At 35.5% G+C, this 18,280-nt stretch overlaps 1 protein-coding gene across 6 annotated transcripts in view; it reads right to left on the bottom strand.

The window, feature by feature from the left end:
* Positions 1-2,779: 2,779 nt before the first annotated feature.
* The window catches only part of STXBP5 (syntaxin binding protein 5), a 104,071-nt gene continuing 88,570 nt past the window's right edge, over positions 2,780-18,280 (bottom strand). For all 6 annotated transcript variants that reach the window (XM_050315118.1, XM_050315120.1, XM_050315123.1 and 3 more), the window contains 6 exons: positions 16,367-16,606; positions 14,547-14,916; positions 12,414-12,579; positions 11,536-11,647; positions 9,158-9,378; positions 2,780-8,486 (listed from right to left, as the gene is read on the bottom strand). In XM_050315118.1, coding sequence (XP_050171075.1) covers positions 8,445-8,486; positions 9,158-9,378; positions 11,536-11,647; positions 12,414-12,579; positions 14,547-14,916; positions 16,367-16,606 — 1,151 coding nt within the window. In that variant the 3' untranslated portion in view covers positions 2,780-8,444. The remainder of the gene's footprint in view (positions 8,487-9,157; positions 9,379-11,535; positions 11,648-12,413; positions 12,580-14,546; positions 14,917-16,366; positions 16,607-18,280) is intronic.

Below are 18,280 nucleotides of genomic sequence, written 5' to 3'. Positions count from 1 at the left end.
GACAGAGGCAAACCAACTACTGGCCTTTTGCAACTAGGGGAAAGCTCTAGAGGTCTATGCAACTTCCATGAATCTTGCTTTGGCAACAAATTACATTAAAAAATATGTAAAAAAAAAGTTTTCCAAAGGGGTCTAACAGAAACAGTATAGAATTTATTTCTATCTTCCCAGGCACTTCACAGATTTCTTTCAGGAGATTCTGGAAACTGTAAAACCCAAACAGAAACTGCTGTGCTTAAAGACAAAATGGGAGGTAAAGGGCCTCTAAGTTCACAGCTAGAATTGTCCTGAGTTTGAGCATATTAAGAAGAAAACCTGATATGACCTTGATTAGTCCTTTTTCTAGCCTTTTCACAGGAGATAGTTTAAAAAAAATTAAATAAAACCCAGTCATAAAAACAGTCCTTCCTTACATAAATTAGTGTTAAGTTCTGAGATAAATCTTGAAAAACAGATGTGCATACTCAATCTGAAGACAGCAACTGTAAGGAAAAGAAGTCTCAGGAAGGTCTGGACCACTGGAATATGTCCTTCAAGATCCTATTAGGAAAAGTGCCATAGTTGGTAGGTGACACTAACATTCAGATAAAAGGTACTTAACTCAAGTGCTGCTAAGAGACTTGCAGGTGCACAAGAGAATTAGAGGATATCAGCTTGAAATTATTTTCTATTCACTGTGACACAGGAGACTTCATTTCATATTATTCTTCCCAGGAGTGCCTTGCACCACAGAAATCACAGTTATATAAAATTTCTCATTATGTCTGCTTAATTAGGCAGAGGAGTTGGTAAACTTATCAAAACATAAGCACAGTCTGACATTTTGATTACAAACCTCTTCAAACACTCAACTCTCTATGAAGTCCTGCTCACACTGTGACTGCAGCAAGATACAGAAATGCAGTTAACTGCTCCAAAACACATCAACTTATCCATTTTTATCTTGACTGTGGCTTTTTTTACAGTCCTACATCAGTCCTTCTGAGTAGTGCTGGAATCAAACAGCTCTAAATGAGTGTTTGAGGTTAAAGGAGTGCTCCCCAGTTCTCAGCTACGGTGGTGGGGGTGGGTACAGCTCACCCTTTCTGAGCAGGCTGTGCACAAGCCTTAGCCCAGGTTGTCTCCCGTGGCTGAAAAACATGGAGAACTGTTGGCTACAGCCATTGAGCAGAACTCTGCTACTATAAAGAGTTACATATGCAAGCCCCTAAGCCCTTACTGAGGAAGCATTAATTACACATTGTGAAAAATCAGCCATCAAAGTAGAAGGTGAGAAACTGGTGCTTGATGACATTCTGCTCTCATGGGCTTATCTCAGTGCAGGACTGCGGGGGTAAACATCCCATTTCCTTAGGCCAGACTGGGATACCTCCAGCAAGCCTGCAACCTTTCCTTTTAAGAGAGGCCTCTTGCTTGGCTGACCTGTGGTCAAGGGAGCAGTTTAAGTGCACGTTAGGAGGGGGGAGCAAGCAAGACCAAGGATACCACTGAGCACCCACAGGCCAATGGGAAACATGGAGGAGCTGGTTCAGTGACCCTGCCTAGATGAAAATTCCCAGTTTAAAAATCTGGGTAAGAAAAATACTGATGGGCATATAATCATGTGTCTGTAGGTCTTAGATGTATTTAGTTTATAGTACATTGGCACCAAAACCGTTGGAACACATGAAATGCAATGGAACCAAGTTTTAATATAGGTCTCATCAAATCCTGACCTTCACTAAATCAAAGCACTTCACTTTGCAACTTCACTTTGCAACTTCACTCTGCCACTCCTCTCCCCTTGTCAGTCCATTGATGCTCAGTAGTGCAGCCCCACAGCCCCCATAGGAAGGGAGCTACTTGTACTGTAGCTTTTTTACTTTTTTTGGAGACTACCAGAGCTAGTGAGTAGCTGGAGGTAGTGTGACAACTCCAAATATTGTCAGTCCTATTAAACTGAAGATAAAGTAATTTTTTCATTCCAATGCATTGTCCTATTTGTAACTCCATGTGCTGCAGAGCTTCAAGGTCATAATATGTCACTATCAGATATTAAAGAAAAAACAAAACAGGAACACAGAAGAAGCCTGGCAGTAGCAGACTTTTCCCATAGATGAAACTGCATCCTAACTCACTAAAATAACCAGCACTGAAATATTTTGCCATTTGACATAAAGAAATTCCAAAAATTTCACCAAGGTACAGCAATTTTACCTTTCAGATTTCCAGTCCCAGACTTTCTTCAGATTCATTATTTCCGCATCATGGAGAGCATGGTTACAAAGGTGGGTTGTTTATGTTCCTCCCCAACAGCAAAAGACAAAATTTAATAAGACTGGAAGCCAGAAATTGGCAAATCTCATCCTCAAAAACATAATTCATCTGCTGTGCCATAAATACAGTAAAGAAAAAAATACCAGTTTCATCTCTTCTCCCCATACACTCTACTTTTTTAACTTAATAAACACTGTCAAAATGCAGCTAAAGAAAATACTTTGCTTTATTGAGTCTGTGCAATGGATGACCTGAACTTTCTGGTAGCTTAAAAGGGTAACAGGACTTCACAGCTTCACCAGCAGTATGCATATTTCAGAACAGTTTCAGATGTGCTTGGGAACATCTCTGCAGATAAATCATTTCACCTTTCGTGCTAGTTCAGGGCTACTCATTGTCAGCCTGTCTGCTGGTGCTTCAAGCATCCACCGCTCTGCTTTTATAAAGCACATCTCACATTTTCCTGCTGCTCCCACCAGCAGGAAAAGAACTGCTTAGGAAGAAAAGGAGTAAGCTCCACTCATTTCAGGAGAGATTCGAATAGTTTATTTTGCCCAATCAAGAGCCCTTCAGCATAATGACACATTCATATACACATATATGAACATTTTTTTCTGAAACATTAATGTATAATACATTTTAAATTTAAAATACCAGCTGCACAGGTATTTTTATTTACAAAAATATTCCATACTTAATTTTTTAACTTCATTATGATGACATATTTCAGTCCAAGTACATGTAAGTAAAATAACTCTATGCAATCTAACATAGTTGTGTTTGTAACAGTACAGTTTGCAGTTCATATGAAACTATATTTGGAGACAGATGGATTTGCAACCCTACCTAAAAATGCATATTCCAGTAATCATCCTCAGAAGAGCTAGTGGGGCTCAGCAAGACTTAACTGAAGAGTAAGTTGCAATGAACATAAAGGAAAAAGAAAACACACATGTACACACTAACATATACATAAACGAGAACTGTACACATCAAGCATGCTTACCCATGAGTGGGCAATGTTAGAAAAATTTACGGAATTTTTTTTTTCCTCCATGGTGCTGGTACAATGAAACAGCAGCATAACTAGAAAGCAGCATGTTTTCCTAGTTCTAACCACTACAGATAGCAGAGCTCAGGTCTAAAATAACACAGTACTGCTTATTTACAATTCTGTTTTAAAAGGGAATATTTAAAACATGTTCCCACCCCTCTCCCTTTGTATCACCTATTACTGAATAGTAGTGGTAATCCACATACAACTCCTTACATGTTTTCAACTGAAACAGGTTAACTTCTAGTTATTTGCCTAGTAAAATGTAACTAACAAAAATACTAACAAAAAGAAATACAAGTATAAAGGTAACCTACAGCTGTAGGTTAGCCTAAACATTTCTAGGTGTACATGGAAATATTAAAGAAATACTGATTGACACCTTTCATTTGATTGTTCAATGTTTCTGCCTCATTTCTCTTCCTCCCCAACCCTTGTTAAAAATGAATGTCCACATCTTTAAGTCTGAACTTCATAACGTGTAAAAGAACCCAGAAACACAGAACACTCATCTGGCTTGAAACAGTAAAAAAGTAGATATATAGTACATCTTTATAACAGGATTAAGAAGAAGAAATTGGCCCAACTTTATTTAGCTTTTCAGTGAAAACTGCAGTATAATCAGTTTTGCTGATTCACCTACACTACACATTTTCTTTTATTCTGTTTTACTTACTTCCTCCCCTCAAACATGATTAATTTCTGTCTACAAAGTATTTGAAGATTTTGCGGTAGTAGCAAAGCTATCAACATCCACCCAAAAAGATTCACATAAATTATCCAGAAAATTGGTTAGAATGAGCACAGATTCAACTGACAAATTACCCTTCTACTTGGAGGGAGGCAAGGCACTGCACTCCTTCACTCCTGCACTGGACTTTGGCCGCAATCAATGCCCACCCTGGGATGTTAAATCATGATGAGAAAGTAGAGGGCACTTCAGCCACGGGCTGTTAAATTTTCTAACACATATCTGGGATACAAAAAAACCCCTAAGCCACAAAAAAAACCAACCCGGATTTACATGTAAAGAGCTGATGTATAATCAAGATACACAGATTAATCGAAGAAAATATTTATTGGACAAACCTCACTTCAGTTTTGGAGAATTTTAAAAGTTTGAGAAATAAAGCTGAAAAAAGTCTCTTGTGTATACCAGAAAAAAACAAACCATAGAACACCAGTCAGCCACAGACTGCAGCTATTGAGAAAACTTTTACATTAGGCTAGTTTTCTATCTTCTCACTCCATACTTAGGAAATTGTTAAAGAATGTTCAAAATGGGAGGTAAAAATAACTGATTATTTTCTGCAAAGCAAAAGGGGCAATTTGTTTTCATTGCTTAGTAATTGTATCATCTCTATATGAGATATGAATGTATTCATAAGCTTAAAACAACTTCTATGGATAATATACATACTTTAAGTACTTTGACTTAAAACTTGAACGTAATTCTTTCTAAAATTAAAGGTAGAAGTGTACATATAAAAATTATTTAAAACTAAAAGTATATTCTTAAGCAGTATGTATAAATATAACAGATTTTTTTGTATTATCTAGTAACAAATGTGAAAGTGTTGCAGTAATTTATAAACTGAATGCTGACACAGGATATGTGCCTTTCATTAGATTCTATATTGTATATACATATTTTGCTAAGAAAACACACATTCTAAATAAATCACATGATTAGCAAAGGTGCCTGAAAGTAATCTGTTTTAAAGTCTTTATTTGAACATGTGTGTTTATATACAAATAATGAACCTGAACTGCACAAATGTAGAAAAAAAATTAAGGAATAAAATACCATGATTGAATTAAAGTGCAGGAAAAATTCAAGTTTAAAAGTTCAGGTAAGATCAGTGCTGTTAATTAAGAAAAAGAACAAACTAAAGAAAACCAAAACAAAAATTCCCACACACCCCCTTCCCTCAAAAAAACCCCCCACAAACAAACAGAAAAAAAAAAGGAAAAGAAAAGGAAAACTAAAAGGAAAAAAAAAAAAAAAGAAAATTAACTTACTTCCAAAAATTCTCCTTTGGATGTAGCTTTCCAATATCACCTGCCATGCAAGTATCACCTCAGGCACAAAAACCTTGCATAAAGACAGACAAGGAACACCGCTATATATTACTATATTTTAGAACTGACTGTTTGCTGAAGAACAAATCACTGGAGATGCCTGTGGTGTAACACTTTCAGACTGATTTGGAATACACGCATATTTACACATACCAGGATTTGGCAGGACTAAGGTGAAGAAAAGCTTCTTCAATTGACAGTTCCTAACAAGACACACTACATATAAACAAATAGGTAGCAGCAGTTTCTTACTTTCATCCAAAAAATAAAAAAGTAATAGCTCAATTATATTTCATAGTTTTCCAGACACTCTGAAAAAGTTTCACACAACTAAAATGCTAGCGAAAAAACCAGAGGTGCTTCCCCACAAGGATTTCAATATACTTTGCTGTACAAAAGGTGCACCACCAATAGCAGAGTAAGATGCAATGATTTATCTATGATAAACTTCCTTCCACAGGAAAGGAAAAAGGAACATCTTAGACTAATATTGTACATAGCCCCTTTTATTGACCGAGAACCATTTGCATGTTTATCTCATGAGCAATCATTTCATTAGTCTTCACATCTAGAAGCATACTCTGAACTTAACCAACAAAAGAGATTCAACTATGATAGATTCTATAATATCAAATAAGCCACTACTCTTCTTGTACTGGCAGATGGTCTCTCACTGCCTCTTATTTTTTTTGCTTGCTGGTGGTTGTCAAGTGTGTCTTGATGAGAAAGTTAGGTACATTTCCTTTCAAGCCAAGGTCATCTTCCATGGAATGATACCATGATTTATTGAAGAGTAATTTCACCATCCTCTCAATGGGAGCCTGGCCAGATTAATTTCAAGGATTCTGTTGTCTTGAAATATAGTTTATCTTCACCTGGTTCAAATAATAATCAGTCATCTCAATTTATAAGTGTTGAGATAATGAAGGGAACAAGTGTCAGCCAGGGTTTTATATTTTGGATGTGGTATGGATATTAGTTTATCTAGTTTTCTTCTACCTGGATTTTTAACAAAATGTGTTAATTTAAATGTGCATTAGTTTTACATGAAAAAATAAATTAACATGCAGAGGCAAATATTGTGCGGCAAGCTAAGTAACTGGAGTTAACATTGCCTCAGTAGGTATGGGAGAGAGCCATCAAGAAATCAACGTTGCTTGTTTGAATTGTCACGTTCTCATTTGTTAAGTCCTTTGAACAGTGAATGCGGTATGGCACGTCCTCATATTGGCAACAGAATTCACTTGTCTTTTTAAATTAAATGTTACTATAAAGTGGGAAAATTCATCAGTTTGTGCTACAAAGCCCAAAATATTGGCCTCTCATTTAAAAAGAAAAAGTAAAAACCATCAGTAACTTCAATATTTTGCATCCTTTAGGTGTTTTGTAAGGTTGTGTTATCTGTGTACCTGCAACATCACAATATGAATATAAACAAGGTTTTGCTTTGGGAACATTCAAAACATTTGTGAAAAAAGCAAACAAAACACAGTGCTTGGAGAAGCAAACCCAAATGATAAATTTCAGACAATGTAGACCTATCAGCTAAGTACTTCCTTTTATAAGACAAAACCAGTAAGTAACTATTCCTGCTTTTGAGGAAAAATGTCTAAATAAATTTTTGAAATGCAAGCATTTAAGAAATTTTGTCTCTTAAAAAGAACTCTGGGTAATTCCCACTACATCAGCTTTAGTGCAGTAGTCATTAACAAGTTAGCTCAGCTGTATTATTTACCTCATCCAAACTGAAATTATTTCATCAATTCCTAAAGTTTCTGTGCACACTTTACCACTGTTTATACTGACAACACTGCTTCAGAGACTAAATCCGAACTTCAGGCCAATTGCCTTTAGTGATGGGTGGGGCTGAGATAGGTACTTGTAAAATAGCTCTACTAGCAGAACTGAAGAGATTTGCTAAACCACGTACTGACAGTTGTTAAATATTAGATGCTTGCTTGCCATTATCCATGCATCAGCACCTCCATGGTGTGTAAAACTTTGAAAACCTGAGTCCACAGTTATCTGATTTCATACTAAAGGGACTAAAGGGGCATCTAGAACTCAAGTTTTGAGCAAAACTATCCCAGTTATTTTAATTAATGGCTGTAAAGACACATTCTGTTAAACATTTATAAAAACTCACAGCATGAATGGAACCCACAGCCATTTCTAAACATTACACAACCTTAACCAATAACTCTTTCTGGCAAAAAAATAGCATTTAACTGAAGTTGAAGTATTCTTACCACAATGAAGATGTTACCACATTTCACATTGCACGGTCATAACACAAATGAAAACTCCCAGCATGACACATTCCAGTCATATTATTCACTTGACTTTTTTAATGCAAAAATTATGTTTTCTTTTGTTTTGCACTTCACAGAATATGATGTGAATACAAGAATACTAGATCAGGGGTCCAAGAAAAGACTATGCACAGGTCAACTATGTGTACAGTTTTCAACAAGGAATCTCCCAAGCTTCCAGTTTCTCTGATGAAAGAAGTGACAGCAAACTTCAACTCTTCTTCAATGATAATGGTAAATATAGCGAGTCCTAGAGAGGGTAAGTGTAAGTCAGCTACTGTCCAGCAAGACAAACCACTTGATTCCAGCTCTTGGACCCCTGATTTATTGCCTCTCCTCACAGGAGGGTATAACACTGACAGCAATTACAATAGCACAAAAACTTTTGGCATATGAAATATTAACACAGGATTGACCCTGCATTGCCCCTGCCCGTCTCACACTATGAATTTTTCCTTTACTTTCTTTTCCACATCTTCTAGTTACCTTCTCAGTTCCAACTCTCTCCTAACCAACAGCTAAGAAACACTCAAGTTTGTTTTGTGTGTGTGTTTCTTAGATAATAAAGCTCCTCAGTTAAAGCCATGACTGAGGTAAAACAGTGTGTCATTTGTGCTAGGAAACAACAGTATCCAACAGCGAGTACTCCTTTAAATTTCAGTGGTCCTGCCAAAATTAATGAAAAAAACAAGATTTTTTTCATCAGGACAAAATTAAACAGATGTAATTGATGAGCGTCATCAGAATTGGTACCACTTCTTGTCTTTGTACTTCAACATCATCTAAAAAAAAATCAAAAAACAATTTCTAATTACTGTTTTTATAATGTACCAAAACATACGACAAATTATATGCTTACAAAGCAGCATGAGAAAGAGGGATTTTTTTCTCAAAGCTACAGCAACAACATTGCTGAACAGTGAGGGTTTAGCATGATGAATTTTTTAATGGTAGCAGCATTGCTGGTGATCTGGCCTCTGAAAAAGGCATATTTGGGAGAATAGGAAGATTGCACAGGAGTTCAGGAGTTCACATGAAAATGGATGAGAACAGCCATTCTATGCAGTTACTGAGGAGAGAGACTGACTTGAATTCATGGGGTTTGTGTACAACTGGATCTTTCTTAAGGACCGCAGGAATCTGACAGATCATTAATCTTCTTATTAATTCAGCAAAAGTAAGTGATTTTTTTCAATAATGAGAACTGAGTCACAATTTTAGAAGCTTACATGCCACTCCAGCAGACTGCATGCTCTAGACTAATGTGCCAAAAAACAAAGCTGTTCACATTAGTACTTAATTATTAGGAGTAACAATTGATAGATAAAAGGGAAGTGTCCTTTATCAATGATACTGCATTCTCTTTAGATACCTCTAACATGCCTTTGCAGAACTCAGTTACTTGCAGAACTTGCATTTATTTGACAATCAGCGTTCAGTTTCATATCCTTACCTCATGAGCGTGTTTTGAGAAAGAATCAGCACTGTAAAGCATAGCTGCAGTCTTTTCTTCCAGTTCTCCTAGTTTCTGTCCTCTTTCATCTAATGCTAACCGGGCTCGTGCTAGTTCACCAACTACACCAGATGCTGCTCCTTTGACACCTTCAATACCTCCAGGTCCTGGAATATGCTGGGCAAGACTCCTTGATGCCTTCCCAGATGCTGATTCTCCAACTGGAGGCATTTGCAAAACAGCAAAAACAGAATAGTAAGGTTTTCCATCATTATTACAAAAACATCAATGAAACTAGTTTATACAGAGGTGTAATTTCTTTGCATGGAGACCAAACACCTAATCGTAGGTGTGACTATGAGCAACACTCACTACTCAATGTTATTAGATATTACTACTTAATAAAACTGAGATTTTTCAAACATATTTCCAAGTTTCCAGGCAGGTTATAAAACTGTAACCTCTTCACAGCTCAAGTGTGAAATTAAAATTCTCAGCAGTGTTAGCATCATGGCCATCAACAGAATTGTGCTGGTGAAGTGTTTTTAACAACGTAGCTTATTTCACATGAAACATATTATGAATTCAACAGACAAAGCAGGATAATTTTGAAAATATAGGCTGTGGTCAGTTCTGGAAGTGCTTTGCTGGTGTGTAAGCCAGCCAGTATGAGCCCACCAGCCAAAGTTTCCTCTGATGGAAGTTCAGTTTTAGATGCAGACACCTGAAGATTAGGTGTCTATGCTCTCACTACTGTAAAAATCTTGGGGGGGGAAAAGAAAAGAAAAAGAAAAAAAGAAGCAATGTAAATCATAAAAATACAGAATGGCTGTAAGAACAAACCAGCTCATCCTATAGTAAAGACACACGAATGGTCAGCTGAAGAGCTCCAGACTCCAGTGGTGGCAGTGACTACATCAACTTTGCTCCTAATGGGATATCAGCCACCTAGTTCATTCTAGACCATTAATGGATGTGCTAATTTAATGCAAAATTGTTTACACTACAAAAAATTGAGTATTTTTATTCAGACATTGAGATACAGTTAAAATATTTTCTTTTTTTTCAGCTCTAGGAAAAATAATATTGTTAATATATTTTGATGCAGTACTTCAAGATTGTCATTTGATTTTATGCTTCTATTAAGAATGTTTTACATGTACTAATACTATAAACATCTTTCTGTGAATTTCCATAAATGAAAAAGACAAATCATTTCACTTATTACAGACATTGATGCTGTGACCCTCATGGTCAACATGGCTACTTTAGAGACATTCTGACATTTTTTGAATTGTCATTAAACTCAATTTCAGGTTTCAATTCATTATGCTTTTTTTTTTCTTCCATTAAATATTATTTTCCTTGTGAAGATCCAAGCCAAAAATTGAAATTATTTAAAGAGACAGTTTCTAAAGTTATAAGGTATTTTCCCCTGTCCCAGTCATATTCTTAAACCATAATTTGTGCACACAAATTTCTCTACTAGAATACTTCATCAACCTTCTGAAGTATTATATATACATAAATAGAAATCTTTAACACAGAAAGTGACCTCTAAATATCTGATACCTGTTAAAAATGTGCAGGAACAAGCAATGAAGCCTAATTTAATTTTTATTGTAGAGATCTAAAGAACCAATATAAGATAAAGGATTGCCAGAGCACCATGTTCATTTTAACAAATACGTTTCAGGTTAATAAGGAAACAGTTCTTATAAATAAACTTGCATAATATGGTGCTGCACCTAGCAAATCTCTGAATAAGTAAAAGGTTTTCTCTTTAAATATATTAAAGTGCTGAATGCCACAGTAAAAAAGAAAGTTGTAATAAAAAAAAAAAAATTATAGAGCAACAAAAATTTTGCCAAATCTGAATTTTAATGTCCTATAAACAGAGGACTGAATTGAACTATCTAACAGTTCTCTCCTTGGTCTCAACCCCTAAGGCATCTCGGTACAAATCAAATGAGTAAAATCTGGCAAAACAACTGAACTAGAGTGGAGCCTTAATTTCCCTGCTGTCCAGAACAGCATTTTCCAAAAACATTCCCTTTCAGTTTACCAGCATAAACAGTGTCACGGTCAGTACTATGCAATTCCCAAAGATGAATAAAAATAAGATTAGTTGTTCTGTTTCTTGTCTTATAATCTACTCATGAATAGATGAGGTAAAAGAGTCTGTGAAAAAAGCAAGCTTTTCTGATCTTGTTGGGGAGGTATACAACACACAAAAGATGAAAAAGTATTTGTCATTGCCTTTTTTACTTACCTCTTTACAAATGTAATGTTCTATTTATATAGGTTATACATTTATCAAGGATCACTGCCCTCCTTGGGTAGAAATATCAGAAAAATAACAAGGAATAAAAACTTACACAGTTCTTCCCTGTCAAGTGACTGTGCCCCACCTCCGAACAGGCCTTTAAAGAACCCTCTGTTTGGTGCTTCTGGTGTTTCTACTGGAGTGAAGAGCTCACCCAACATTTCCTTTGCAATGAAGAAGAGACATAACAAGGCATACATTACTAAAATTAATGTAACGTTCTCATTTTCAGGATTTATTTAATTGCTTTGAATTTCAAAATGAATATGCTTTAATGGGCATCTGCCTTTGCAAGGTAACTTAGGTAATATAAAAACACAGTAAGAAATCTGATCAAACCTTCTGTTCTGATGTCTGCAAGTTTATGGAATTCAAAAGCAAAGAAATGCATTCAAAGCTCTTTGCCCCTCAACAACTTGGGTAAGACTCCTGTATCTACAAATATGCATATCCATGCAGCAGAACCATAGTAGAGCTTACAGCCTGCATCTCTGTTTTTCACTATTCTGTACAACTACCAAGCTGCAGCATGACCAAGAATCTTTTCAAGCTGTTAATACCCCTGAAGAGCAATAGCTTCCTTCAAGTATCCCAAGCTGGCATTCCCCACTTGTGTCAGCACCCACCTCCACCAGAATCAATTGAACAAGGGAATTTTAACTGCATGTTAAAAAAGGAAATTTCCTATTGATCAAAAGGAAATCAGATAAGAAACTGATTCAAGTACAAAAGCATGGATGGAACAGAAAAATTTAAGCACAGAAGTGAAGGAAAAGACAAAAAAAAAACAAAAAAAAAAAAAGAAATCAAAGCACAAAAGCCAAAGTGCTTGGCTTTATGACAAACTTCATTACTCTAAGCATCATGAATCTAGAACCAAGAATCTCAGAATATATCCAATAAAAAAGTAATTTAAAAAAATGTCATTACCTGAAGATTTTCACATGTTTCTTGGCTGTAGGTGAGCCTCTGTATTTCAGTTGGTGAGACCAGATAGAGTGCTTGTCCATTATTGGTGAAGCAGAATGTTCTGGCTATCCGCATATTGGTGAGTGGCAGGTAATATACATCCAGCAATGGCCTTAAACTTGGTAAACTTAAGGAAAAGAGTTTTAAACTCCATTAAATATAGCAGAAATGTCTGTTATTGATCAAATGGCTCATTTTTAAATTGTAATACATTAGTCTGTCTCTTCATCTGCATGAGGACCACATAAACAGGGTATCATCAAATGCAACTACAGAATCTCAAAACGTGAGATTTTTCAAGGTAGCACCTCAAAAGTGAAATTTAAGCACCTGCATCACAGATGCATTTAAAAGCATTATTTAAATGATACTCTGAGCATGTAAATTACAAATTTGCTATTGAATTAGGCACTACTTAATAATTACCAACAAAGTATTACAGTATCTACCAAGAGTTTACAATGAAACATCCTGTCTCTTCTCTCCTTGACTAAAAATACTAGTCTAAAAGATTTCTCCTCAAGAACACTTAGAAATATGCAGGGGTGTGCTGTCAAAGAAAAACAGAATTCAGTAGCCTCAATCAATCTAGTGAACTATGTCCACCTTTCTTGTCTGACTGGATAATTAAGAGAAAGTTCTTTCAGAGCAAAGTTTGCTTACCTTGTACTTTTTGATTCTGCAATGTAACTGCAGTACTTACTGCATCAATCTACTGAAGAACAGACAGAGCACACTTGGGCTACAACAATCTTCCTGGTACCTGTTCCTCTCCCTCATATATAACATAACAATAAATGTGAGTAAGAAGTGACAGAACACCTGATTTCTTGACAAGCAGAAGCCAAAATAAACTGCTGTCTCTGAAACATCCTCTGTGAAGTTTTTGTAAAAAATCTTACATAAGCTGTTAGCTGCAAATGTCCCAACAATACAATTAAACAGCTTCTGCTGCAGACACCACCTGCATAAGATTATTTCTAGAAACTAAAAAAAAGTAGCAAAAGGAGCAAAGTGAAATCAAAACCAAAGGAAGATGTAATAACCACAACAGTAAGTGTCAGGTCACCTTTTTTTGTCTGTTTTGGGGTTTGTTTAAGTTGTTTTTTTTTTTTTTGAACGATAACGAGATTGTCTTTGGAGCCAAGTTTTAAAAGTGAGAAATAAAAAGCAATACTTTCTTGTAACACATCACCCAGAAATGACACTTCTGCCATAAGAATAAGAATATTCTTAAGAGAGAGTTAACAACAGGGAAGTGTCTTGCTTCAGATCAGTGGAAGCATTGACCCTTACAGCTTCAAAACACAAAACCATTAGATCAGGTAGGACAAGTGTGACATCCATAATAGCATTTTCATAGTTTGTTACAGATTTGTTACTAAGTACTATCTGAATTTATATCAGTAGATAAGTATTGGGCATTTTCACTATGATACAGTGCTCTGACAGCTTTACACAAACCTCATGTTTGCTCAGAATAAAATAGCATTTAGAAACATTTAAGATAAAAACTAATGAAAATTACATAAATGACAAGTAAGTATATTCAAAAACTACTACTACATGTATAAACTCATAACTAAGACCCCTTACTTAAGATGACTTATTTGTTTACAACTACTAGCAATTAATCTTGCCTTTATAGCCTGAGTTTAAGGCCTTCAAAACATGAACAAACTACACAGCATCAGTAAGCTTGAGGCATGAGTGCGATGCAAACAGCTGCACAAAAATCAATAAAGTTGTGGCCAGGTACAAGCTAAAGTTCTGACTCAAGGCAGTTTTCTCCATCAGGGAATAAATTTGTCTTCAGATAAACTTCAACTCATGGGCCTATGTCACATGTTTGAAACTATGTGTTGAACCAGGGTAGCCTGAACTAAAGTGGTAAACTTTTTCATGTGTTAGAGGCATAATTAATAGGAATGTGTAATCAAAATTATCTAGGCCTAAGTGTTAGAGATTCATTAACCCTGAATGAATGCAGATTTTTTTTTTTTAAATTCATCTTCTTATGGAAAAGAAACCCTTCTGTGTAGCAGAAGGCTACTACTTCTTTTGATATTTAAGTTACTATCAAACAGGTCTTACCTAAAAGTCATAATATGCCCATTGGCACAGAAACATGCAAGGCAGATACTGTTACTCAATGACACTATGTCTCCACGAAGAACAAAAGAAGTCTCTGTTATATTTTGCTTATAAGTACAGTTCTGGGATGGCAGTGAAATAACTTTTGCTTGCTTTTCTGAACATATCACTGCATATTGGTTTTCACTGATTTCCTGAGAGGAAGAAGGGGACACTGAGACAGGTCGTCGTTTTTTCGCTTTTTCTTTCTCATCTTTATCTTCAGGAACATTGTGTTCTCTCCAGGGTTCATGTGCTGGTGGGACCAAAGATCCTGTGGTATCCAAAAAAGCCATTCTCAAGATTGCCCCTTTTAGCCTCAGGATGGTTCCTAGGAAAAAGTAGTTGAGTACATTTCTAAAACAATTCTCCTAAATTGCCTTTCAAGCTACAAAAATATTCCTTTAAGAAGCTAGCAGAACAAAAAGAAAACAAGAACTTTGGTTTGCCTCTAGCAAAACATATGGACCAAACGCTTTGGACATTTACCTAAAAACCAAGGAAGCACATACATATTCAAGAAAATTTTAGACCATTTTTCAAGGATTAAGTGTATATATTCTATTCCATTAACTTCCAGGGAAATGTATACATTTAGCAAGAGAACCAGACTGGCATACACATTTGTATGCAAGTTCAGTGCCACAAATGCAGCTAATTTCATTCTCTCCCAAGGAGTACAAGTGTGCTTAATATTTACAATAAATGTTACTAGTCAAAGGTGAGCACCTCTTCCTTTCAATTGGTTCAGAAACAAGCAATGTATGTCTTTTTATTCCTCCCCTGCAGTTCACTCTTGAATCCACTTCTCTCACATAAAATAAAAGAGGAAAGTTTTCCCTCCTTACTGTTCAAATCACTGTATCTGTAGACCAGATCTTAAGCTACTCCATTTCTTACTTTACCTTCGTCTATTCACACATAAGTAACAACATGAACGTTTGCTAAGTACAAAAAAATACTACATGCATGGCAATATGTTTTAAAGGATTACGCTGCAGATCCAGTGATGAAACATACTGTCTAGCCTGCAGCCTTGCCTTTATGATCAACTGTTACCAAATCTGAATACTGCTACCAATACCTTACTTGATTTGGGCACAAATTACATATATGGTCTAGATACTACACCACTCCTGAATCATTATTACAATCAAATAGCATTGCAATTTTTACGTATGATACAATCTGTGTGAGCAAAATGGACTAGAGTAGCATGTTCTGCTGAGACAGTGGTAGCAGGAAAGCTAAATCTATGCTTACCAGCATATCCAACAAACCAGTAATATATAATTACAACCAAATCAGTTGCTGTGTATCAGAAAAGATACAAGACCTTTCACAGCAGTCTAAAGGAATATTTTGTCACTAATATTTCAAGCTAGTCATTCAACATACAGCCTTAATTTGCATTCCATTCTTTTGATGCAGGAAAACTGAAGGGTTCTTACCTCATGACTAAAAAAGAAAAAAATAAATTGAGCATTTGATATTACTCATTTCTTCTGCTATCTCTGTTTAACAATTGCAAACATGGTTTTCTCAGCAAGTATACACTGAAGTGGTATTTTTATATTTTATGAGATCATATTTTCAATTTTTCCGACTTTAACACTGGTAATAAAGTAATCAGTGTAGATTGTTAAACTCAGGAGCTAGATCAATGGAATATATATTCTTAATTACTCTATAACTGAAAAACCCCAGTTTCTTATGAAAACATGAAGAAGGACAACAATACGTTATCAAAGTATATTTTAGCCTGTCTGCTTTGTACATACCACTAGGAGAAACAATTACTGGCTGAAGAAGTCTTTGCTCTCCTCCTGGGGGTAAGTTCAGTACAATGACAAGCACTGTGCCCAGTGTGGTCCCAACCCACAGGCATGGGGAAGGTGATGTATCAGCCTTTCTTGTGAAAGTCTCACAAAAATGAAGAGCTGAAATTGCCTCGCGTGACTCTTTATCAATGCTAGTTACACTAGAACTCCGGGATCGACTGAAAGAGTTGTCTTTGACATCTGAAAATAAATCAGTATTAATTAAAAAGAATGGCAAAATGCAGGCATTAAGAGAATTCAATTTTTTTGTGTGTTCTTTAGCATCAACTGTATACTAACTACCATTCTATTGATTATTACCCCTGTATTCTTCTTTAGTCATGTTTTCTTTTGGCCCAGTTTTCAACTCTGCATCTGAGCAAATCAATCTTTGTTGCAGAGGTTGCCATCAGATAATGATCATGAACAATTTTTATGCATATTTCTGTCTTCTAGGGCCAGAGAATAAGTCATCAAACAGGACTCCTTAAAAAAAAGTGAATTACAAACCTCTCTGACAATTAGTTAGTTCATTGACCAGATTAAAAAATACTGGCTTCCATGGAACATGGGTTATTAATCTTATGAAGATACAAGTATTTTACTTCAGGAATTTCTGAGATACCCAGACAGCATGGTAGCATGGAACCTGTAATGACTCATAATAATATTGTCCCACTTTAGGAAACTGTATGGAGGAGATCTAACAGGCTATTTACAGATCCCCAAACTTTCGGTAAAAGAAACAACAAATGCTACCAAATGCCACCTGGTACTAGTACGCAAAGCTGAAGATTTCCACTTTGAATGTTGTATCATAGTCCCAGTAATGGCACTAAAACTTTTCAGGATGTTTTGCTTGCTGCTTAGCAAATAAATTAATTTTAATGTTAACAAAAGCTCAAACGAATAAATGTGCTGCTCCACTCTGTTTGCCACCTGTAGGTGTGGCGACACTTAATACATCCACATACACTGAATTTATCTGTGCATTCAAAAATTAATGTTTTACTTTCTTAATTCATAATTGCAAAATTTTAGCACAAGACAGCCCTGACCAGTAAAAGTTTGATAGAATTTATATAATGACTTTTAAAAAAATCAAGTTCTTGGTTTGGATCTTTGTGTAGGGTATATACATTTGGCATCTTTAAAGCATGACTGAGAGCTAAAGAGCAACATTCAACCATATACTTTTTGAAAGTATTACTACGTTAGTTTAATTAAATTATTGCATAACTTTCTACAAAGAACATCTAACATGCATTTAGAAAGCATACATACTAGATTTCATGTGACTAAATACACACATCTACTTAACACAAACAGTGAACCTTCTCAGGATATAACTGTCTCATTCCAACACAGACAGAAAAAATTTTTGTCCTGTTGAATTTTAGCTGTCAAATGTAAAACATGGATTATAGAGAGAAATTCACTCAACCACTCAGATGTTAACATGATTTTTCCATTTAAGTAAAATTGAATCCAGAATAAAACAATGAAAGTAATTATTTGGTTTTATAATTCTTCTAATGACCACCACCTCTTATGATACTTTTTTTTTCAGGCTTGAATATTTACTAATTTAATGCATTTTTTCAACTTTAACATGGATTAATCAGTCTGAATATAATAATACAGTAACTGCAATAGGCATAACATTAAATATGCATTTGTGACTTCTAGTTAGTTGAATATTTGAAGAGCATGTATACAAATTCCAAAAGCATTGGAATGGACAGAAAAAAAACCCCCAAACAACAAAAACTAACTTGCCAGATAATATGGGCATTTTTGAGAATGGACAATTCATTCTAAAAGAGAACTGAGGGTAAACAGTTTAACTGTTTTAGTGCATCTTATTTATCCTGA

The sequence above is a fragment of the Myiozetetes cayanensis genome, unplaced genomic scaffold (assembly GCF_022539395.1).
Source record: "Myiozetetes cayanensis isolate MyiCay16 unplaced genomic scaffold, myiCay2020 scf2-11, whole genome shotgun sequence".
Taxonomy (NCBI): Eukaryota; Metazoa; Chordata; class Aves; order Passeriformes; family Tyrannidae; genus Myiozetetes; species Myiozetetes cayanensis.
Note: the sequence above shows the minus strand (reverse complement) of the source record. Positions and strands in the feature narration are given on the sequence as shown.